The sequence below is a fragment of the Cutaneotrichosporon oleaginosum genome, assembly GCF_008065305.1.
Source record: "Cutaneotrichosporon oleaginosum strain ATCC 20508 chromosome Unknown ATCC20508_contig02, whole genome shotgun sequence".
NCBI lineage: Eukaryota > Fungi > Basidiomycota > Tremellomycetes > Trichosporonales > Trichosporonaceae > Cutaneotrichosporon > Cutaneotrichosporon oleaginosum.
In genome coordinates, this window is record NW_027072171.1 from 288,654 (window position 1) to 302,323 (window position 13,670).

At 56.8% G+C, this 13,670-nt stretch overlaps 4 protein-coding genes across 4 annotated transcripts; 2 read left to right on the plus strand and 2 right to left on the minus strand.

Moving 5' to 3' along the window:
- Window positions 1-1,311: 1,311 nt before the first annotated feature.
- Window positions 1,312-2,708, plus strand: COLE_01805 (uncharacterized protein; the record flags this gene model as incomplete). Its single annotated transcript, XM_018426883.2, has 2 exons — window positions 1,312-1,393; window positions 1,459-2,708. 2 exons carry the CDS (start codon window positions 1,312-1,314, stop codon window positions 2,706-2,708), a joined length of 1,332 nt encoding a protein of 443 aa, XP_018276921.1.
- Window positions 2,709-4,050: 1,342 nt separating this feature from the next.
- Window positions 4,051-8,633, plus strand: COLE_01806 (uncharacterized protein; the record flags this gene model as incomplete). Its single annotated transcript, XM_065626171.1, has 8 exons — window positions 4,051-4,218; window positions 4,259-4,597; window positions 4,633-4,801; window positions 4,840-5,026; window positions 5,103-5,302; window positions 5,351-6,002; window positions 6,036-7,222; window positions 7,258-8,633. The coding sequence occupies 8 exons, from the start codon at window positions 4,051-4,053 to the stop codon at window positions 8,631-8,633; spliced, it is 4,278 nt and encodes a 1,425-aa protein (XP_065482440.1).
- Window positions 8,634-9,231: 598 nt separating this feature from the next.
- COLE_01807 (uncharacterized protein) lies at window positions 9,232-10,880 on the minus strand (the record flags this gene model as incomplete). Its single annotated transcript, XM_065626172.1, has 2 exons — window positions 9,232-9,383; window positions 9,416-10,880. The coding sequence occupies 2 exons, from the start codon at window positions 10,878-10,880 to the stop codon at window positions 9,232-9,234; spliced, it is 1,617 nt and encodes a 538-aa protein (XP_065482441.1).
- A 1,119-nt stretch (window positions 10,881-11,999) lies between these two features.
- On the minus strand, window positions 12,000-12,905 carry COLE_01808 (uncharacterized protein; the record flags this gene model as incomplete). Its single annotated transcript, XM_018425382.1, has 1 exon — window positions 12,000-12,905. The coding sequence occupies one exon, from the start codon at window positions 12,903-12,905 to the stop codon at window positions 12,000-12,002; it is 906 nt and encodes a 301-aa protein (XP_018278715.1).
- Window positions 12,906-13,670: the final 765 nt, after the last annotated feature.

The following is a 13,670-nucleotide window of genomic DNA, read 5'->3' on the forward strand; positions in this document are numbered from 1 at the left end:
CATTGTGGCTAACGCGGAGTGGCGGACAAAGATGTTGGGCGCAAACTGGGCGTGGGAACGGCAGATGCTCGGCATCGTGTCACAACATGTGGCAGTGTACCTCGCGGAGGATGGAATTGCATTCAGCATTGGAGATAGGCTAGTCGGATTGATGTTTACACAGAGGAGGCAGCGAGCAGAGGAGGTAGTTCCGTGTTGTACTGAGAGCCATTCTGTGTGTAGGTAGGCTATGTGGCGGATTCTACGGACGGACGGGTGGCTAATCGAGCACGAAGAGCTGCACACAGCGGTGTGACGCCGTTGCATGGAGCTCTGAAGCGCCCAACGCATGTTCTCAAAGGGCATGAACTCATATGCACAGGTGCTGAGCGTCGTACGCCTTGCAGGTCATACAACATGAGGGTGTGAGAGTAAGAGTAATTGTGGCACCGAAATATCGAAGAGTTCTTGGCGACAGGGCGACCGAGTCGGTACCACAAAGAATCCAGTCTAGCACTCCACCCCTCCTTGTCACATCTCAGTAACATCACAGCAGCCATTCCGCCTGCTTTTCCCCTGCTCGGGAGGTTAATCGATGATAGACGAGACACAAGGCATTCACTGCAAACCGGTTACTTTGATTCCAAGGTCATCGGCGTTGCCCACTTGCCCATATATCATGGCCGCTCCGGCCATGGAAATCTCCCTCCTGTCCCTCGACCACTTTGCTATCTAAACTATAACATCGATACGTCAATGAATGCATCCACAGACCACCTAGCTCGAGATGTCCGTCAATGCTTGCATGTGACACGACGATCGATGACCTGGGCGGCGCAAGGACCGACATCACGTGTTGGCACGGGCGTGTAGCTCAGTTGGTAGAGCGTGTCATTAGCATTCCTTGGCGTTCGCCCAATAGAAACTCTTGACAAGGTCTTTGGTTCGATTCCTAACTCGTCCACAACACACAATCTTTTGATTGCGAGACGCTGGAGATATGTTTCTGCTCTGTCCCTCCAGCATCCGCTCGATCCGTTCGTCAGGCTGTTCGGCGTCTCGGCGTCGAGGAGTATAATGTGCAGATGCGCCGTCGCGCATGCCTTGGAGGCGGGTGGCGAATTGTGATTGGCCGGAGCCCCGCCCCCGCATCCGCAGTGCACAGGTGATCGAGCGATCACTGCCCTGGACCGCCGTTGCTTCTCGCTTGGCCACCTTCCCTCCCTCCCTGCACAGCTCAACCGCCACCTCGACGACTCATCTCTCCTCGTCATCCTTCTCCTCCTCCTCATCTCTCCCTCGTCTCTTCCTCATCTCTCTCCCTCACTCACAATGTACGGCAGCAGCGGCGGCAGCAGCAGCAGCGAGGAGCGCGCAAACCAGGTCGCCCGCTTCTTCACCTCCATTGCAGACGGTAAGTGTCGCGCTGGCAGCTCCCCTTGTTTTCCTGCATGTGTGACACTCCGCGCTCACTCCCAGTCGTCTACCCCGGCAACCGCCAGGGCGACATCGACACCGTCAAGCACCATCTCGAGGTCGAAGCCGAGCGTCTGCGCCAGCAGCGTCTGGCCCAGGGCGTTCCACAGGCCGGTTACGTCAAGCCCGGCGCGCCAGGCTCGCAGGGCGGCTCGCCCCGTCCCAGCGGCGGTCCACCTCCGGTGCCAGCCCGCCCCGGATCGGCGGGGCTCGGCTCACACCCAAGCTCGCCGAGCAAGCAGGCCGCGCCCCTCTCGCCTAGCGCCCCGCACACACCCCTCTCGCCACCCGCCACGACCGACACTGCGACTGGCATCCTCGCGGCCACCTCTGCGATGGTGGCGACGGGGCCAATCCAGTCTCATGCTCAGGTGGCCTTCCCCACCGCCCGTCCCACTGGAACTCCGCCTCCGCCTGAGCCCAGCACGCCGCCTGTCCAGGCTGCACCCGCGCCCGCGAGCGTACCTGCTACCGCCGCCGCGCAGCATGCCTCGCCGCAGACCGCGTCCGCATCCGAGTTTGGCACGCCGCGTCCCCTCGGCCGCGCGCCCGACTCGCCTCTCCTGTCGCCTGCCAGCGCGGCGAACTCTCCCTCTCCTCTGCCTAGCCCAATCGGCCACGTGCCCGAAAGCCGCCCCCTCCCGCCGCCCGTAAGCCTCGGCACCGCCATCGACCAGGCACAGGCAGAGGCGCAGGGTGAAGGTCCGCCCCCTTATGTTGAGGAGGACGAGGACGCGAGCGTCGCGCCAGAGAAGGTTGGTCTCCTTACTTCTGAGGGGTCGAACAGACCTTCGGCGCCTACTCCCGCTCCAACTGCGGCATCGGCCGCGTCGACTGCGGTACCCACGGCTTCTACTACCAACTCCGCCCCCACGCCCGCTCCTGCGGCCGCTCCCGTTGCCGCAGCTCCGACCACTGCCGCAGTTTCGGCCCCCACCTCCACTGCAGCTCCCGCCGCGCCGGTTGCACGCTCGCTCCCGGCCCTCCCGGCCACGACCACGGCGCGCGCTGCTCCTGCCCCGGCCGCCCCCGCTGCTGCTCCCACTGCCACAGCCGCCCCACCTGTGGCTGCCCCGGCTGCCGCTGCCACTGCTACCACAGCAACGGTGACAACTGCGCCTGCTGCAGCTGCCACGACGTCGGCTGCCCCCACTGTACTTGGTGACAAGCCTCCCCACCTTGACGTGAACATGTCGGCCGGCGACTTTGAGTTCGACCTGAACAAGCTCGACGAGGCGCTTGCGAGCATGTAACGGGATGATGTCGAAGAGGGGAGAGTTGAGGGCAGAAAGAGAGGCGCGAACCGGCAAAGAGCCACATGACTGAGAGGAATCAACACGCAAGATACCAAACGCGACACAAACACCACCAAACAAATTCAGCAAGCAACCCATTCCATTGTACATATCATGTCAGGCGATGCAGAGTGACGAGTAGTGTTCCATCCCTTGCGTCGCGTGTGTTTCGATGAGAACACGGGGATCAGAACACGGGGCCGAGGCCTTGGGGGTCTGCGGGGCCTGTGATGCTGTGACACTGAGCTTGATTGGGAGCGCCATAGGCGCGTCGACCGAGTCCGACGATTGCGGAGCGTGAGGAGCAGGAATGCTTATAGCATCGCCAGGCAGGCACTGGATAGACTTGCTTCACCCTGTGTCACGCAAGCAAGCACTTGCGACGCGTAAAAGTAAGGTGATGGGCAGAGGTAACTTGGGTGAGCCCTCCTTCCTGTGCTCCTCTCTCTCTCTCTTCGGTGTAACTGCACATCGACTCTGCTGACTCTGCTTACTCACTGGATGACGTGCGGACAGGGCCTGCCACCAATGTCCAAGCACAAGCGATAAGCTCTCGCCCTTGAGGCACGTCCATATATGTGAATGATTTATCGCATTTTGTCCAGGCTTGCTGTATTAACACCTAGCTTTGGACCCTGATTCCCCGACATAGCAGCCAGATTCCGCGATATTGCATCCGTGTTTTCCCTGGCCTCATCGAATGACATAAATACTGCTGTCTCACAACTGTGCTATGCACGACTTTGTTGCGACAGCCTCCACATACTGTTACCGTTCACTCCTCCATGGTTCAACGCCATTCGAGGGAACAATGTAGCTTACGCTCCACAGGCGCTGTTGGATCCATTTGGCATCGCCTCACGACGCCCCCATCACTGATTTGAAAACATTGAAATCTGGTGTGTGCGCCTTGGATGATACGATCTTTGTTCTTCGCTCCCCACTCACTCTCACTCTCTCACTGATATATTGCATCCCAATGGTCACCTGGGCTCGTTGATTCATCATCTAACTCCCCAACTCCTCATCTCACTCGCATCTCCCACTTCCCCACCACTTTCCATCCATCCATGGACGTCGACGACATCCCCCGCCCCCACCCCGCCTTGGTGGGTCGCCGTTCACGAGGCCGGCCTGCCGCGCAGTATCAGGATCGCACTACGCCTCCCATCGCGCAGGATTCAGATGAATGCCAAGACGTCGATGATCAGGATGACAGCCCTCCCCCCTTTGCCGAGTTCATCACGGACAGCGTTTCTCCCGTTCCTTTGCAGAGAAGACCAACCTCAAAAGGCGTCGCATGGCTGATATTGAGCCTACTCCCATTGCTGAGTATGATGATGGCCCCCTAGTTGTGCCACATGGCTTTCGCTCTGTGGTTAGGGCCTTATATCACCTCGACCGTGCCAGCTCTCACTCTTCGACGATCTACGAGCTTCACTCACTGCCACTGCAGTTTGACTTGTCGGTGAGTCAAGTCCCAGCAGGAACACGCCACTAACGCTCAGCCATGGGACTGGAACGCTGCCAACAACAGTGCAATCCAATGTGATGTTCGGCTTAAGTGGCAAACTTTCGTGGGTCTCTTTCCGACAGACTTTCGTTCGCGTCGAGTCGTCGTATCCGTGGCATCTGGATCATTCGACTCGTTTTCAGATGGGTCACTGATCTTGTTTCGAGGAAACTTTCGGTGCAGCGGCAAGTGCAAGGCCCTCCCTCCCACCCATTCTGGGACTGGTGACACATTCGAAAGTTTCGACCAGTACCGCGGGGATGGCGAAGATGTTGAGATGTTGGAGTCCCCACGCAAAGCGGGGGGAGCTTCTTTGTGCAACGCGATTCTTACTGTAAGCACCACGCATACGGAATGGCTGACCCCAAGATTGAGATGACCCTGGATAACATTCGGCAAGGGGTTGTTCAGTGGTGGGAGCCTCTCAACCACCCGAAGCCCCGCCGCAATGTGGAGTTGTCGATGTCGCACTTCGTTCGAGCTGCACTGTTTCATGTTGCGTCGTCGTATCGAATGACTACGTCTTTTTTAGCCAAGTGTAGGTGGGCTACGTTGCCTAAGCTGATTTCGTCGCAGGGTTCGAACGTTCCATCTCTGAGGAGCCTTACTTCAAAGAGCTACAAACGATGGCCCCTCATCGCATGCCGGTAATGAAGCACTTTAAGTCAGTCTGGGCGGCGGCGACTAGTCGGAGTCGCCTAGCAAAGCTTCCACTTGTTGCACTGGATATTATCCACCAGCGTAATCCAAGTAGATTCATTCTGTGAGTTCCAGTGCAGTTACGAGTCTGCGAATGCACTTCGCCAGCCCTCCCCCATGGTTCAGCATCCTGACTCTAGCTTCACTGTCATCCCGGCCACCCCGAAGACCAAGTTTTACGCTGAAGCCGCCATGGTCTCCAATTTTAGCCTTGAGGCCGCCATCATGTTCGCGCCGTGCAACGGAATGTTTTTGGACTCATCGTTCAAGAACAAGGCCGGGGGGAAAACGCCTTTGACCATGCTGGTGACTGTCAACCAGCATAACCGAATGGTACCAAGTGAGTGGCTTTCGTTTATTCGCAATGGGACGATAGCTGATCAACGAGTGGCCACTATGGTCCACACGAATGCGATCCGTCCTGCGTTCGTCAACTTTCTGAAGGCATTCGCAAAGGCAGTGCAGCAACATGCCCGTCGGATCGTGGCTCGAGAAGTCAACCATGTCCTCGTGCTCGACGCTGTCGAACAGGAACAGTTCCTGATGCGGTGCGACGACATCGCCGAAGAAGGATGGGTCCCCGCCTTCGGCATGATTGACGCTCATGACGGTGAACGCAATGCCATTGAGGAGGTGTTTCCGGGTATGCCAATCCGCCTGTGCCAGTTCCACCTCATTGCCGCAGTCCGCAAGAGGTTCCGGCGCATCTTCGGAGCAGTAACACCTCAGAACCAGGGCTCTTTCTTGGCGCTTCAAGCATTTCGCACCTTGCAACGATGTCCCGTCGAACAAGAGTTCGACCGGTACTATGGTATCTTCAGGCGCACCATTCACGACATCGACGACGACCCTGAGACTTGGGACCAAGTCGATAGGTATCTGCAAGGGGAATGGTTGGCTCCTCGGTGGCGCTCATATTGCATGGACTACGGTCTGCCGCCGTGGGTCACACGGGATGGGCCGTGGTCGACGAACAACTTCGTGGAGTCTGCGTTCAACGTTTTCGATCGAATCTTCTTGGACTGTCGCGCGAACAAACGGTGAGTTAGTGAGATGGCACACGCTTATAACAGCGTTGATCGTTTGGTTGACATTCTAATCACGGAATACTTCCCTTGGTACGAAGCGAATCAGCATAAAGAACCACGCTTCGACCGGATCCACGCTGCGGCTGTCCGGAACGGCCTCCTGCTCTGGCAAACAGATAGCATTCGTGTGGTCGATATGTCTATCGCGCGAGACCAAGGAGATCCAGCCTATTCCCAGGATCACCCCATCTACGTCGTTCAGGCCCAAGCAAAGAAGCTCAAGCTTGGTTCAGGCACTGTGGGGGTGGCTGCTCGCACTCGGGGCCGTGAGATTTGCTCGTGCAACAAGTGGAAACAGACGGGCAAACGGTGCATGCACATGTTCGCCGTCTTCAAGTACCGCATCACGGGGCCCTGCAATGAGTACGAGACCAAGATCGAGGCGGCAATGGAGCGATTCCACTTCCCAAAGGCGGATCTTTCCCCCGAACCTTTGCGGGATTTCGATCGGCCATATTCCAGTGACGGGGAGGCCAGCCCGGACGACGACCCCCTAGAACAACAGTGGGGGAAGTACGTTCATCACCCTAAACGACTGTTCGATTTTGACTTCGATGGTTCCCCAGTGACTTCGTTCCCTGTCAAAGAGAGCCGGCCTTCGCCTAGGAAAGGCGATCTGGTAACCCCCAAACCTGAACGCAGCGAGTCTCGAATGGACGTGGACGAGCCCGATTCACCCGCCGAAACACCGACCATGTCCCTCGAACCTCCCCAGCTGTCCGATGAGCACATTCTTGCGCTCGAAGAGGAAGAGAGGACACAGACGGAGCGCTACGGGCACATTCGCCGAAACAAGAGTGACATGGGGGAGCCTTTCGGAGTGTCTTCGGGACGACCCCTCAACCGTCATCCGAACCAACCATGGCGGACTGGGGATCCCACTCGAAAGCACAGTAAGCGTTATGACAAGCGACTGCCACGGCAGATGCCTTTCATCCCCTTTGCCGGCGCAACCAACCCACACGGACTGTCCTGCTATGCCGACACCATGCACATTATGCTGTACATGATTCCTCGTGTGCGGACTCGAATCTTGGCAATGACCGAGTCTGAGTTGAACCAGCCTTACCTTTTCGAACTTCATAATATGTTCAAGGGCTGGGACGCGGTCGAGCATTACAACCAGCCTGAGCTTCTGGACATCATGTCTAATACTATTTGTGTATACCCTGGTATGTGCATTCCAGTGGCGGCACTGACACGCTAGGTGGTCCCCTGGTTGACGACCCTGGGATTCAGCAGGACGCCTCCGAAGTTTTCCTCCGCGTAGTCACATACCTCACGCGTTCTCTGACTGGAATCGATCTGTGCGAATACCTGCAGGTTACTGCTAAGTCCACTCGAACGTGTCCTAACTGCCAATCGTGCGACGGAAGTGACCAGGTCGGATCGGTGTCGATTGGGCTGGTCCTCAGGGCCCCACCAGCAAACACGAAGTCTGCCTCGAGTCAGGATGGGCGGCTGAGTTTACTCGACCTTTTCGGCCTTCAAGACTCAATTATGGGTGACAGCGGAGCCCTTGTCTGTGGACGATGCAACTTCAGCGGACCGGGGTTCGTCATGAAAGACGAGATCATATCACTCCCAACGGACTACCTCGTCATCCATTTATCAAGGGGTTACGATTATCCTGCCACTTTCGACATTCCATCAGTGTTTACCGAACCGACAACCCAACGTTCGTTTGGAGTGGTTGCTATCGTTATGAGGGAGCACGTTACCGTCTCTCAGGGACATTTCGCCATTCTGGTCTGCGATAAGAAAAGCCAGAGCTGGTGGAAGATCAACGGTACTGTCGTCGTTCAGACCTTCGGTCCCAACGCGTCATTCGGACTCAATTGCTACCCAGTGTTCCTTCTTTGCGAGGCCCGCCTCCCGGTACCAACTGTTCCCGATCGCACATCTGTCGGCAGGAGGCCACCCGCGAAACGTCAACGCCAGGATGTCACGAGCTCCAAGGACACGGTGCTCTTCCCCACCCAATATGCCCAACCAACAATGGAATCGTTGTTGAAGTTGTTGATTCTGGGGAATAACAGGAAGGCTCCTCGATTGATCGACGCAACCCTCCGATTCAAGAACCTGCAAAGTCTAACTGGGCTGTACAAGCAGGTTGTGAGCCTCGGACAGCGGGGGCTTCCTCACAGTTACCTTGACGATTGGCGCAAGTATGCGATTACAGACGACTGGTACTCCAATATCTTCATCAATCACGTACTGCGGAACCTGGAGGCTTGCACGAAGTTCACGAACGGACGACCTCAAGGAAACCCCGAAGTCGAAATCGTCTACCAGGCATCGGGACTGCCTAATGGATGGTTCGTGGATAAGTCGCTCATGCCGTTCCATTCTGGTCCTTGGAAAAGTCTACCGTGTTCCTTTCTGGATACCGCAGGAGAATGGACCAAGAAGTGGTACGTGCTGCCTTTCCAACCTTTGGTCGGCCTACACTTTTGCACCGTCGCACTGCATGGTCCAGAACGGCTGCTTTATGTCCTGGATAGACTGCCGGGCCTGTCCTCTAATCTGAGCAAACCGACCCCCATGCATGTGAGCATTCGCGTCCTCGTCATGCCGTGCTGACAACAATAGACTCTGTTCGACTCATTCACCACTCGATTCCGCCACGAGAGGGACCAACTCCGACTCCAACCCCCGGATTTCACCATATTTGGCAATACTGAAGTATGTTTACGAGATTGAACCTCTACTGACTGACCTAAAGCAAAACCGGTCGCATATTCCATGGCCTGCCCAACCGGACTCCAGTAGCTGTGGTCCACTTTCCACGGCCGGAGCCATAATGATGTTTCAAGGAGTGAAGCCTGAGGGGACGACCATGAACGTCAAATCCGGAACGGCTTCGATGGACGAATGTCGTGGAATCCGTCACAGCATTGCTGCCTTGTTGCTGGCCTCCGAAGTCCTGATTCGGGGTGTCTCCCACTGGAAGCAGCTGGCCGAGACGATGAACATCCATCCTGAGGACCTGGAGGTGATTGAACGGTACTTAGAAATGATTCCTCAGATGTTCGGTATGTAGCATAACATGTCATTATCGTAGGTGTTTCACGTCCGTGTAAGAGAGTGGCCTCGATTGTCGTAGGTGTTCCACGCCCGTGTAAGAGAGTGGCCTCGATTGATACGATGTAGAAGGGTTGTCATCACAGTACAAATACACTCAGTCCAAGTCCATCTTGCCCTCAGGCGGTGCCGTGGCCAACTCCATCTCAGGATGTAGTTCCGCTCCTTCTTCGTCTTCCGAGTCTATGAAGACCTCGGGTGGAGGGGGCTCGACATCCTCCTCCATAGTCAACTGAGGCACTGGAATATCTGCGGTCAGTGCTAATATGTAGGTCACGTACGTTGTGCTTCGGGAAATCGCGCGCATACGGCGTGTCGGTACTCGAGGAGGCAATTTGTCAATGCAGTTAAGTGACGGCTATGATGCGACTCCCGTTGTTGCAAAGTGCTTTGCAGTTCGTTCAATTGCGTCTGGAGAGTAGCGACTTGATTGCCGTGCAACGCAGCAGCTTCGATCTGCGGACCTGAAGTGGCACCTGCAGACTCAGGTTGATTCTGCATTTGATGCAGCAGGTCCACCATGAAGAAGGTGTTGCCGTCGAACTCTTCGGTCACGGCCGCGAACTTGGTCTGAAGGGCTTGAAGTTTGGCACGGGTTTCGTTGTGAGAAGCCGACTCCGCTGCCAAATTGTGGAGGCAGTTATCGTGTTCGGCAGCCAGATTCGTGAGCTGCTTCTCGTGCTCTGCGGCCTTCGAAACGGCGGCATCGCGCTCTTGTCGAAGCCGCTTCATACTTTCGTGGTACGTGCCAAGGCTGGAGCGCAAAGATTGATTCTGACCAGCTAGTTGGGAACTGTATTCTTGGACCTGGGTCGCCCAAGCCACGGCTTCGTCGCGTTCGTGGCGCCTCTCTGCCAATTCGACAGCAGCTTCGTTGAGGAGGGACCCCATTTTGGACTCGTGGGCACTGTTGTTCGACTGATGCTCCTTCAGGACTGAAAGGCCCCGAATGTATATGTCCTCTGAATCCGCATCATCCTTAGATGCCCAAGTCGATGGCCAGGTCGGCTTATTGAGCGGCGCGGCCACCGATGCTGAGCCTTTGCGCGAGGAAGATTCGGGGTGCATCGGTGGCTTGACGGGTGGAACTACCAAGGTCGGCTCCTTGGATGAGTGGTATTCGGGGTGCAGGAGCGGCTTGGAGAGGGGTTCGGTCGCGGAAGTCGAGCCCTTGCGCGAGTGAGTTTCAAGATGCGGGGGAGCAGCTTGTTGCAGGTAGGGCTTTCGATAAAGGACACTTGCCCCCCCCACGCCTTCGGCTGTCAAGGATCTGGGTGGAAGCTTAACACCGCTTTCTTCAAGCCTTCGCAGGAATTGGGTGCTTGGAAGGCGAGAACCCTTTCGCGGGAACTTTGAACTAGCTTCCCTTTGACCCTCAGGCGAATGAGGCCGCTTCGGACGGAGTGATGAGGTGCCTAGTCCGATGTTGCCGAACTTCTTCATGTGTGTTGACCCCACTTCTGCGCGGCCTTCAATTCCCTGGATCGAAGATGGTGCCACCACCGAAGCCATCGGTGCAGAGTGTGCTGAGAGGTCTTTCGGCTTCAGGAATGATGAGGGTGCCTCCACCAGGGCCTTCGACTTGGGCGACGGAGCGCCGGTGATACCCTCAGGACCTTTTGCAGTGTCGACTGGTGCATTCGAAGAGTCGTCCACGGGTTTTGGCACGTCCGAATACAGCATGCTGTCATCCGAAACAAAGAAGGGAGCGCTCGAAACCTTCTTGAATGGGTCTGGGCCACCCATAGACACGTCCGAATCGTCCTGGGGTGCAACCGATGCCTCCCTGGGAGCGTCCTGGCCTGCCGTATACTTGGCTGCAGCGTCCTTGGTGGGGTGCGAATCTTCCGCCACGAGATCCGAACGTTCGGGCGGCGCTGCAGCAACCTCCTGAGGACGTTTCGAGGCATCCAACAGGGTATGGGATTCTCCCATGGGTACATCCGATTCCTGAACGAGCTCCTTCGAATGCTCTGGTTGAACAGGCACAAGGAGATCCTTCCCGGACTCCTCCATTATCGGTGTGATGGTCATTGACTGCACCCCCTGGACGATGGGGAGAGCGATCCGCTCCCTGATGAACGATGGCGCTGGAGGTGGAGGGGGGAGCACGCGAAGGTCCTCAGGCAGATAGAGATCGCTACGTTCAGGCGAGGCAGGGGGGTCAAGATGGGCAGGAGCAGCAGATGCCGATGTTTCAGTCGGAAGAGCAGCCGGAGGAGCCAAGCGAGCAGCAGGACGTGCAGGATCTGAAGGCGGCATAGGGGGCGCAGGCGGCGGAGGCGGTGGAGGAGGATGACGACGAGTGGGAGAAGTAGGGCCGGTAGGAGTTGGGGAAGCAGCTGGAAGAGGCGGTGGGGCAAGTGGAGCAGTGGGACGTTCGGAAGGAAAGAGGGCATGAGTCGGAGCTTGAGGCGGCGAGCCAAATGATAATGGGTCCTGTTCGGTAACATGGCCCAGGGGAGCCTCTTTGTTGGGTTCTGATTCGAACATCTCCGTGAAAGAAAGGTTGGTTGCACCTTCCATTACGACGTCCTCCATCGCCATGTCGACTTCGCCTTGAGGATCTAGAAAGTCGGCCGCTTCTGCAATGTCTGGGCCTGCGGGAGGCAGGCGAGCAGGTAGCGGGGAGGGACTTGCAGACGGAGAGGCCGAGACAGAGGGAGAGGCCACCTTATCGACTTTCACCTTGGTCACGCCGCACCCTGTTGAACCTCGGGTGTAGCAGCTCCAGCAAGCTTGGAGCAAAATGCCTGCCACCATGGGTTTCCACGCGTAAACGATGGTGGGTTGCTTAAATTTTGTCGCCAAGGGGCAAACAAGGCTAGGAGACCTATGCTTCAGCGTTTAAAACTTCGAAGTAACCTACGTGTAAATGAATGCGGGAATGCACCCAGAGTGGCATGTTGCACGTGGAGAGGGGTCTGGTTCTCCCGTCATGTCGGCCATCTGGCTGTGCTCGACCTTGTTCGGGCGACAGCGAATCATACGAGTGCCGGACAGGAGCGGCAGCTCAATGGGCTTGGATGGGATGTAGCGCTCAAGCCCGTATTGCCGCGCTTCCTGTGGATAAAGCCAGTCATGGCTATGATACCATGGCTGGACGGTGGTGAGGGGATCGTTGCCATGACCCAAGCGCGTCAGGTAGTCACGCAGAGCACCTTCGGATCGCCATACATCGTCAGTCGCCCAGTGGCTGTCGAAGAACTCTTGACCGCACTTGAAAAGGGAGTCATAGTAGCCCTTCTGGGAGGGAGGTAGCTGACCCACAGAAACAGGAAGGACAGGGTCGAGGGGTTTGGCAGGAATATTGGTGCCGGACTGAGATGCAAGTTGAGATGCAGCTGGGGATGCGGGCTGGATCGGGTTGGCCCCCGTCGCCGCAGTCTTGGGCGTCTTGGGCGTCTTGGGGGTCTTGGGGGTCTTAGGGGTCTTGGGGGCCTTGGTAATCGTACCACCTGCCGTGCCCGATTTGCCGGTGGCAGGAGAAGTGGGGGCGGCGGGCTGGCCAGGAGGCGAAGAGCCGGGCTTGTCAGAATCAAGCTCGTCTACGTCGTCGTCCCTCTGTCCCCCCTGTGGCTCTGGCGATGGCGAGAGCGACCAAGGTGCATGGGAAGGTTTGCGAAACCTGGGCCGGCTAGGACTTGGAGCCGGTGCTGTCGGTGCGCTAGTACTTGCCGCTGGAGCGGCAGTTGCGGCAGAACTTGCTGCTGCTGTCTTGGAGGTCTTGGCGGTCTTGGGAGCGACGGGCTTGCGGCGGCGAGGGGCCATGATGAGTGGGCGGATGGATGTAGGGGAGGTGGGTAGACGAAGGGTTGACCTTGGGGTGGTTATAAGGTCAAGCCGATGAGCGTGTGAACAATGTTATGAGATGAGAGAGATGACAATGGAATGCACCCGAGTCAATCAATCATGGTCAGCTTGTTCAATGATTGTTCGGGTAGAGGTGGAGCGGAGCGGAGCTGATTGTTCAGATCTGGGGCGTTCCGTGCCTAGACGGCTTCTGGGTGAGCCGTTCCGCATTCGGGAGGGCGCATCGTAAATCGCAACATTGCCATGACAGATACGAACCACGTCGAATAAAGCATAGCCAACACGGATGCCTGAGGTGAGTTGGGACATGTATAGGTGAGAAGTGTAGTGCATCTCGTTGCCAGTCGAATGCGCATGTGACGTGCTGGGGGCGAAAGGGGAAAGTTGGATCAAAAGGATTGGGATGTGACAATGAAGGAGGGAATGTGAGTGTGGAAGCTCGAGATGTATATTTGATGCGGTGGAGAAACACCGACGAAGTGGATAAATATCTATAAAAGCACTTTAAAAATTGTTTCGCGCCCTTGAGCCCCCCACAAAAGCTGCATTGTGGCAATCACCACGCGTCCCTCAAGCTACGTAGATGAGTAAGTGCAGGATCGCAGGACCAGCCTTGGATCATTGGAAAAGATGCAACGGGGTCACGCATGTTCTCGGGACCTTGGAGACATTGCCGTCGACTGTGGCCATAAAAATTGGAGAGCTCCCTCCTCAGATATATGA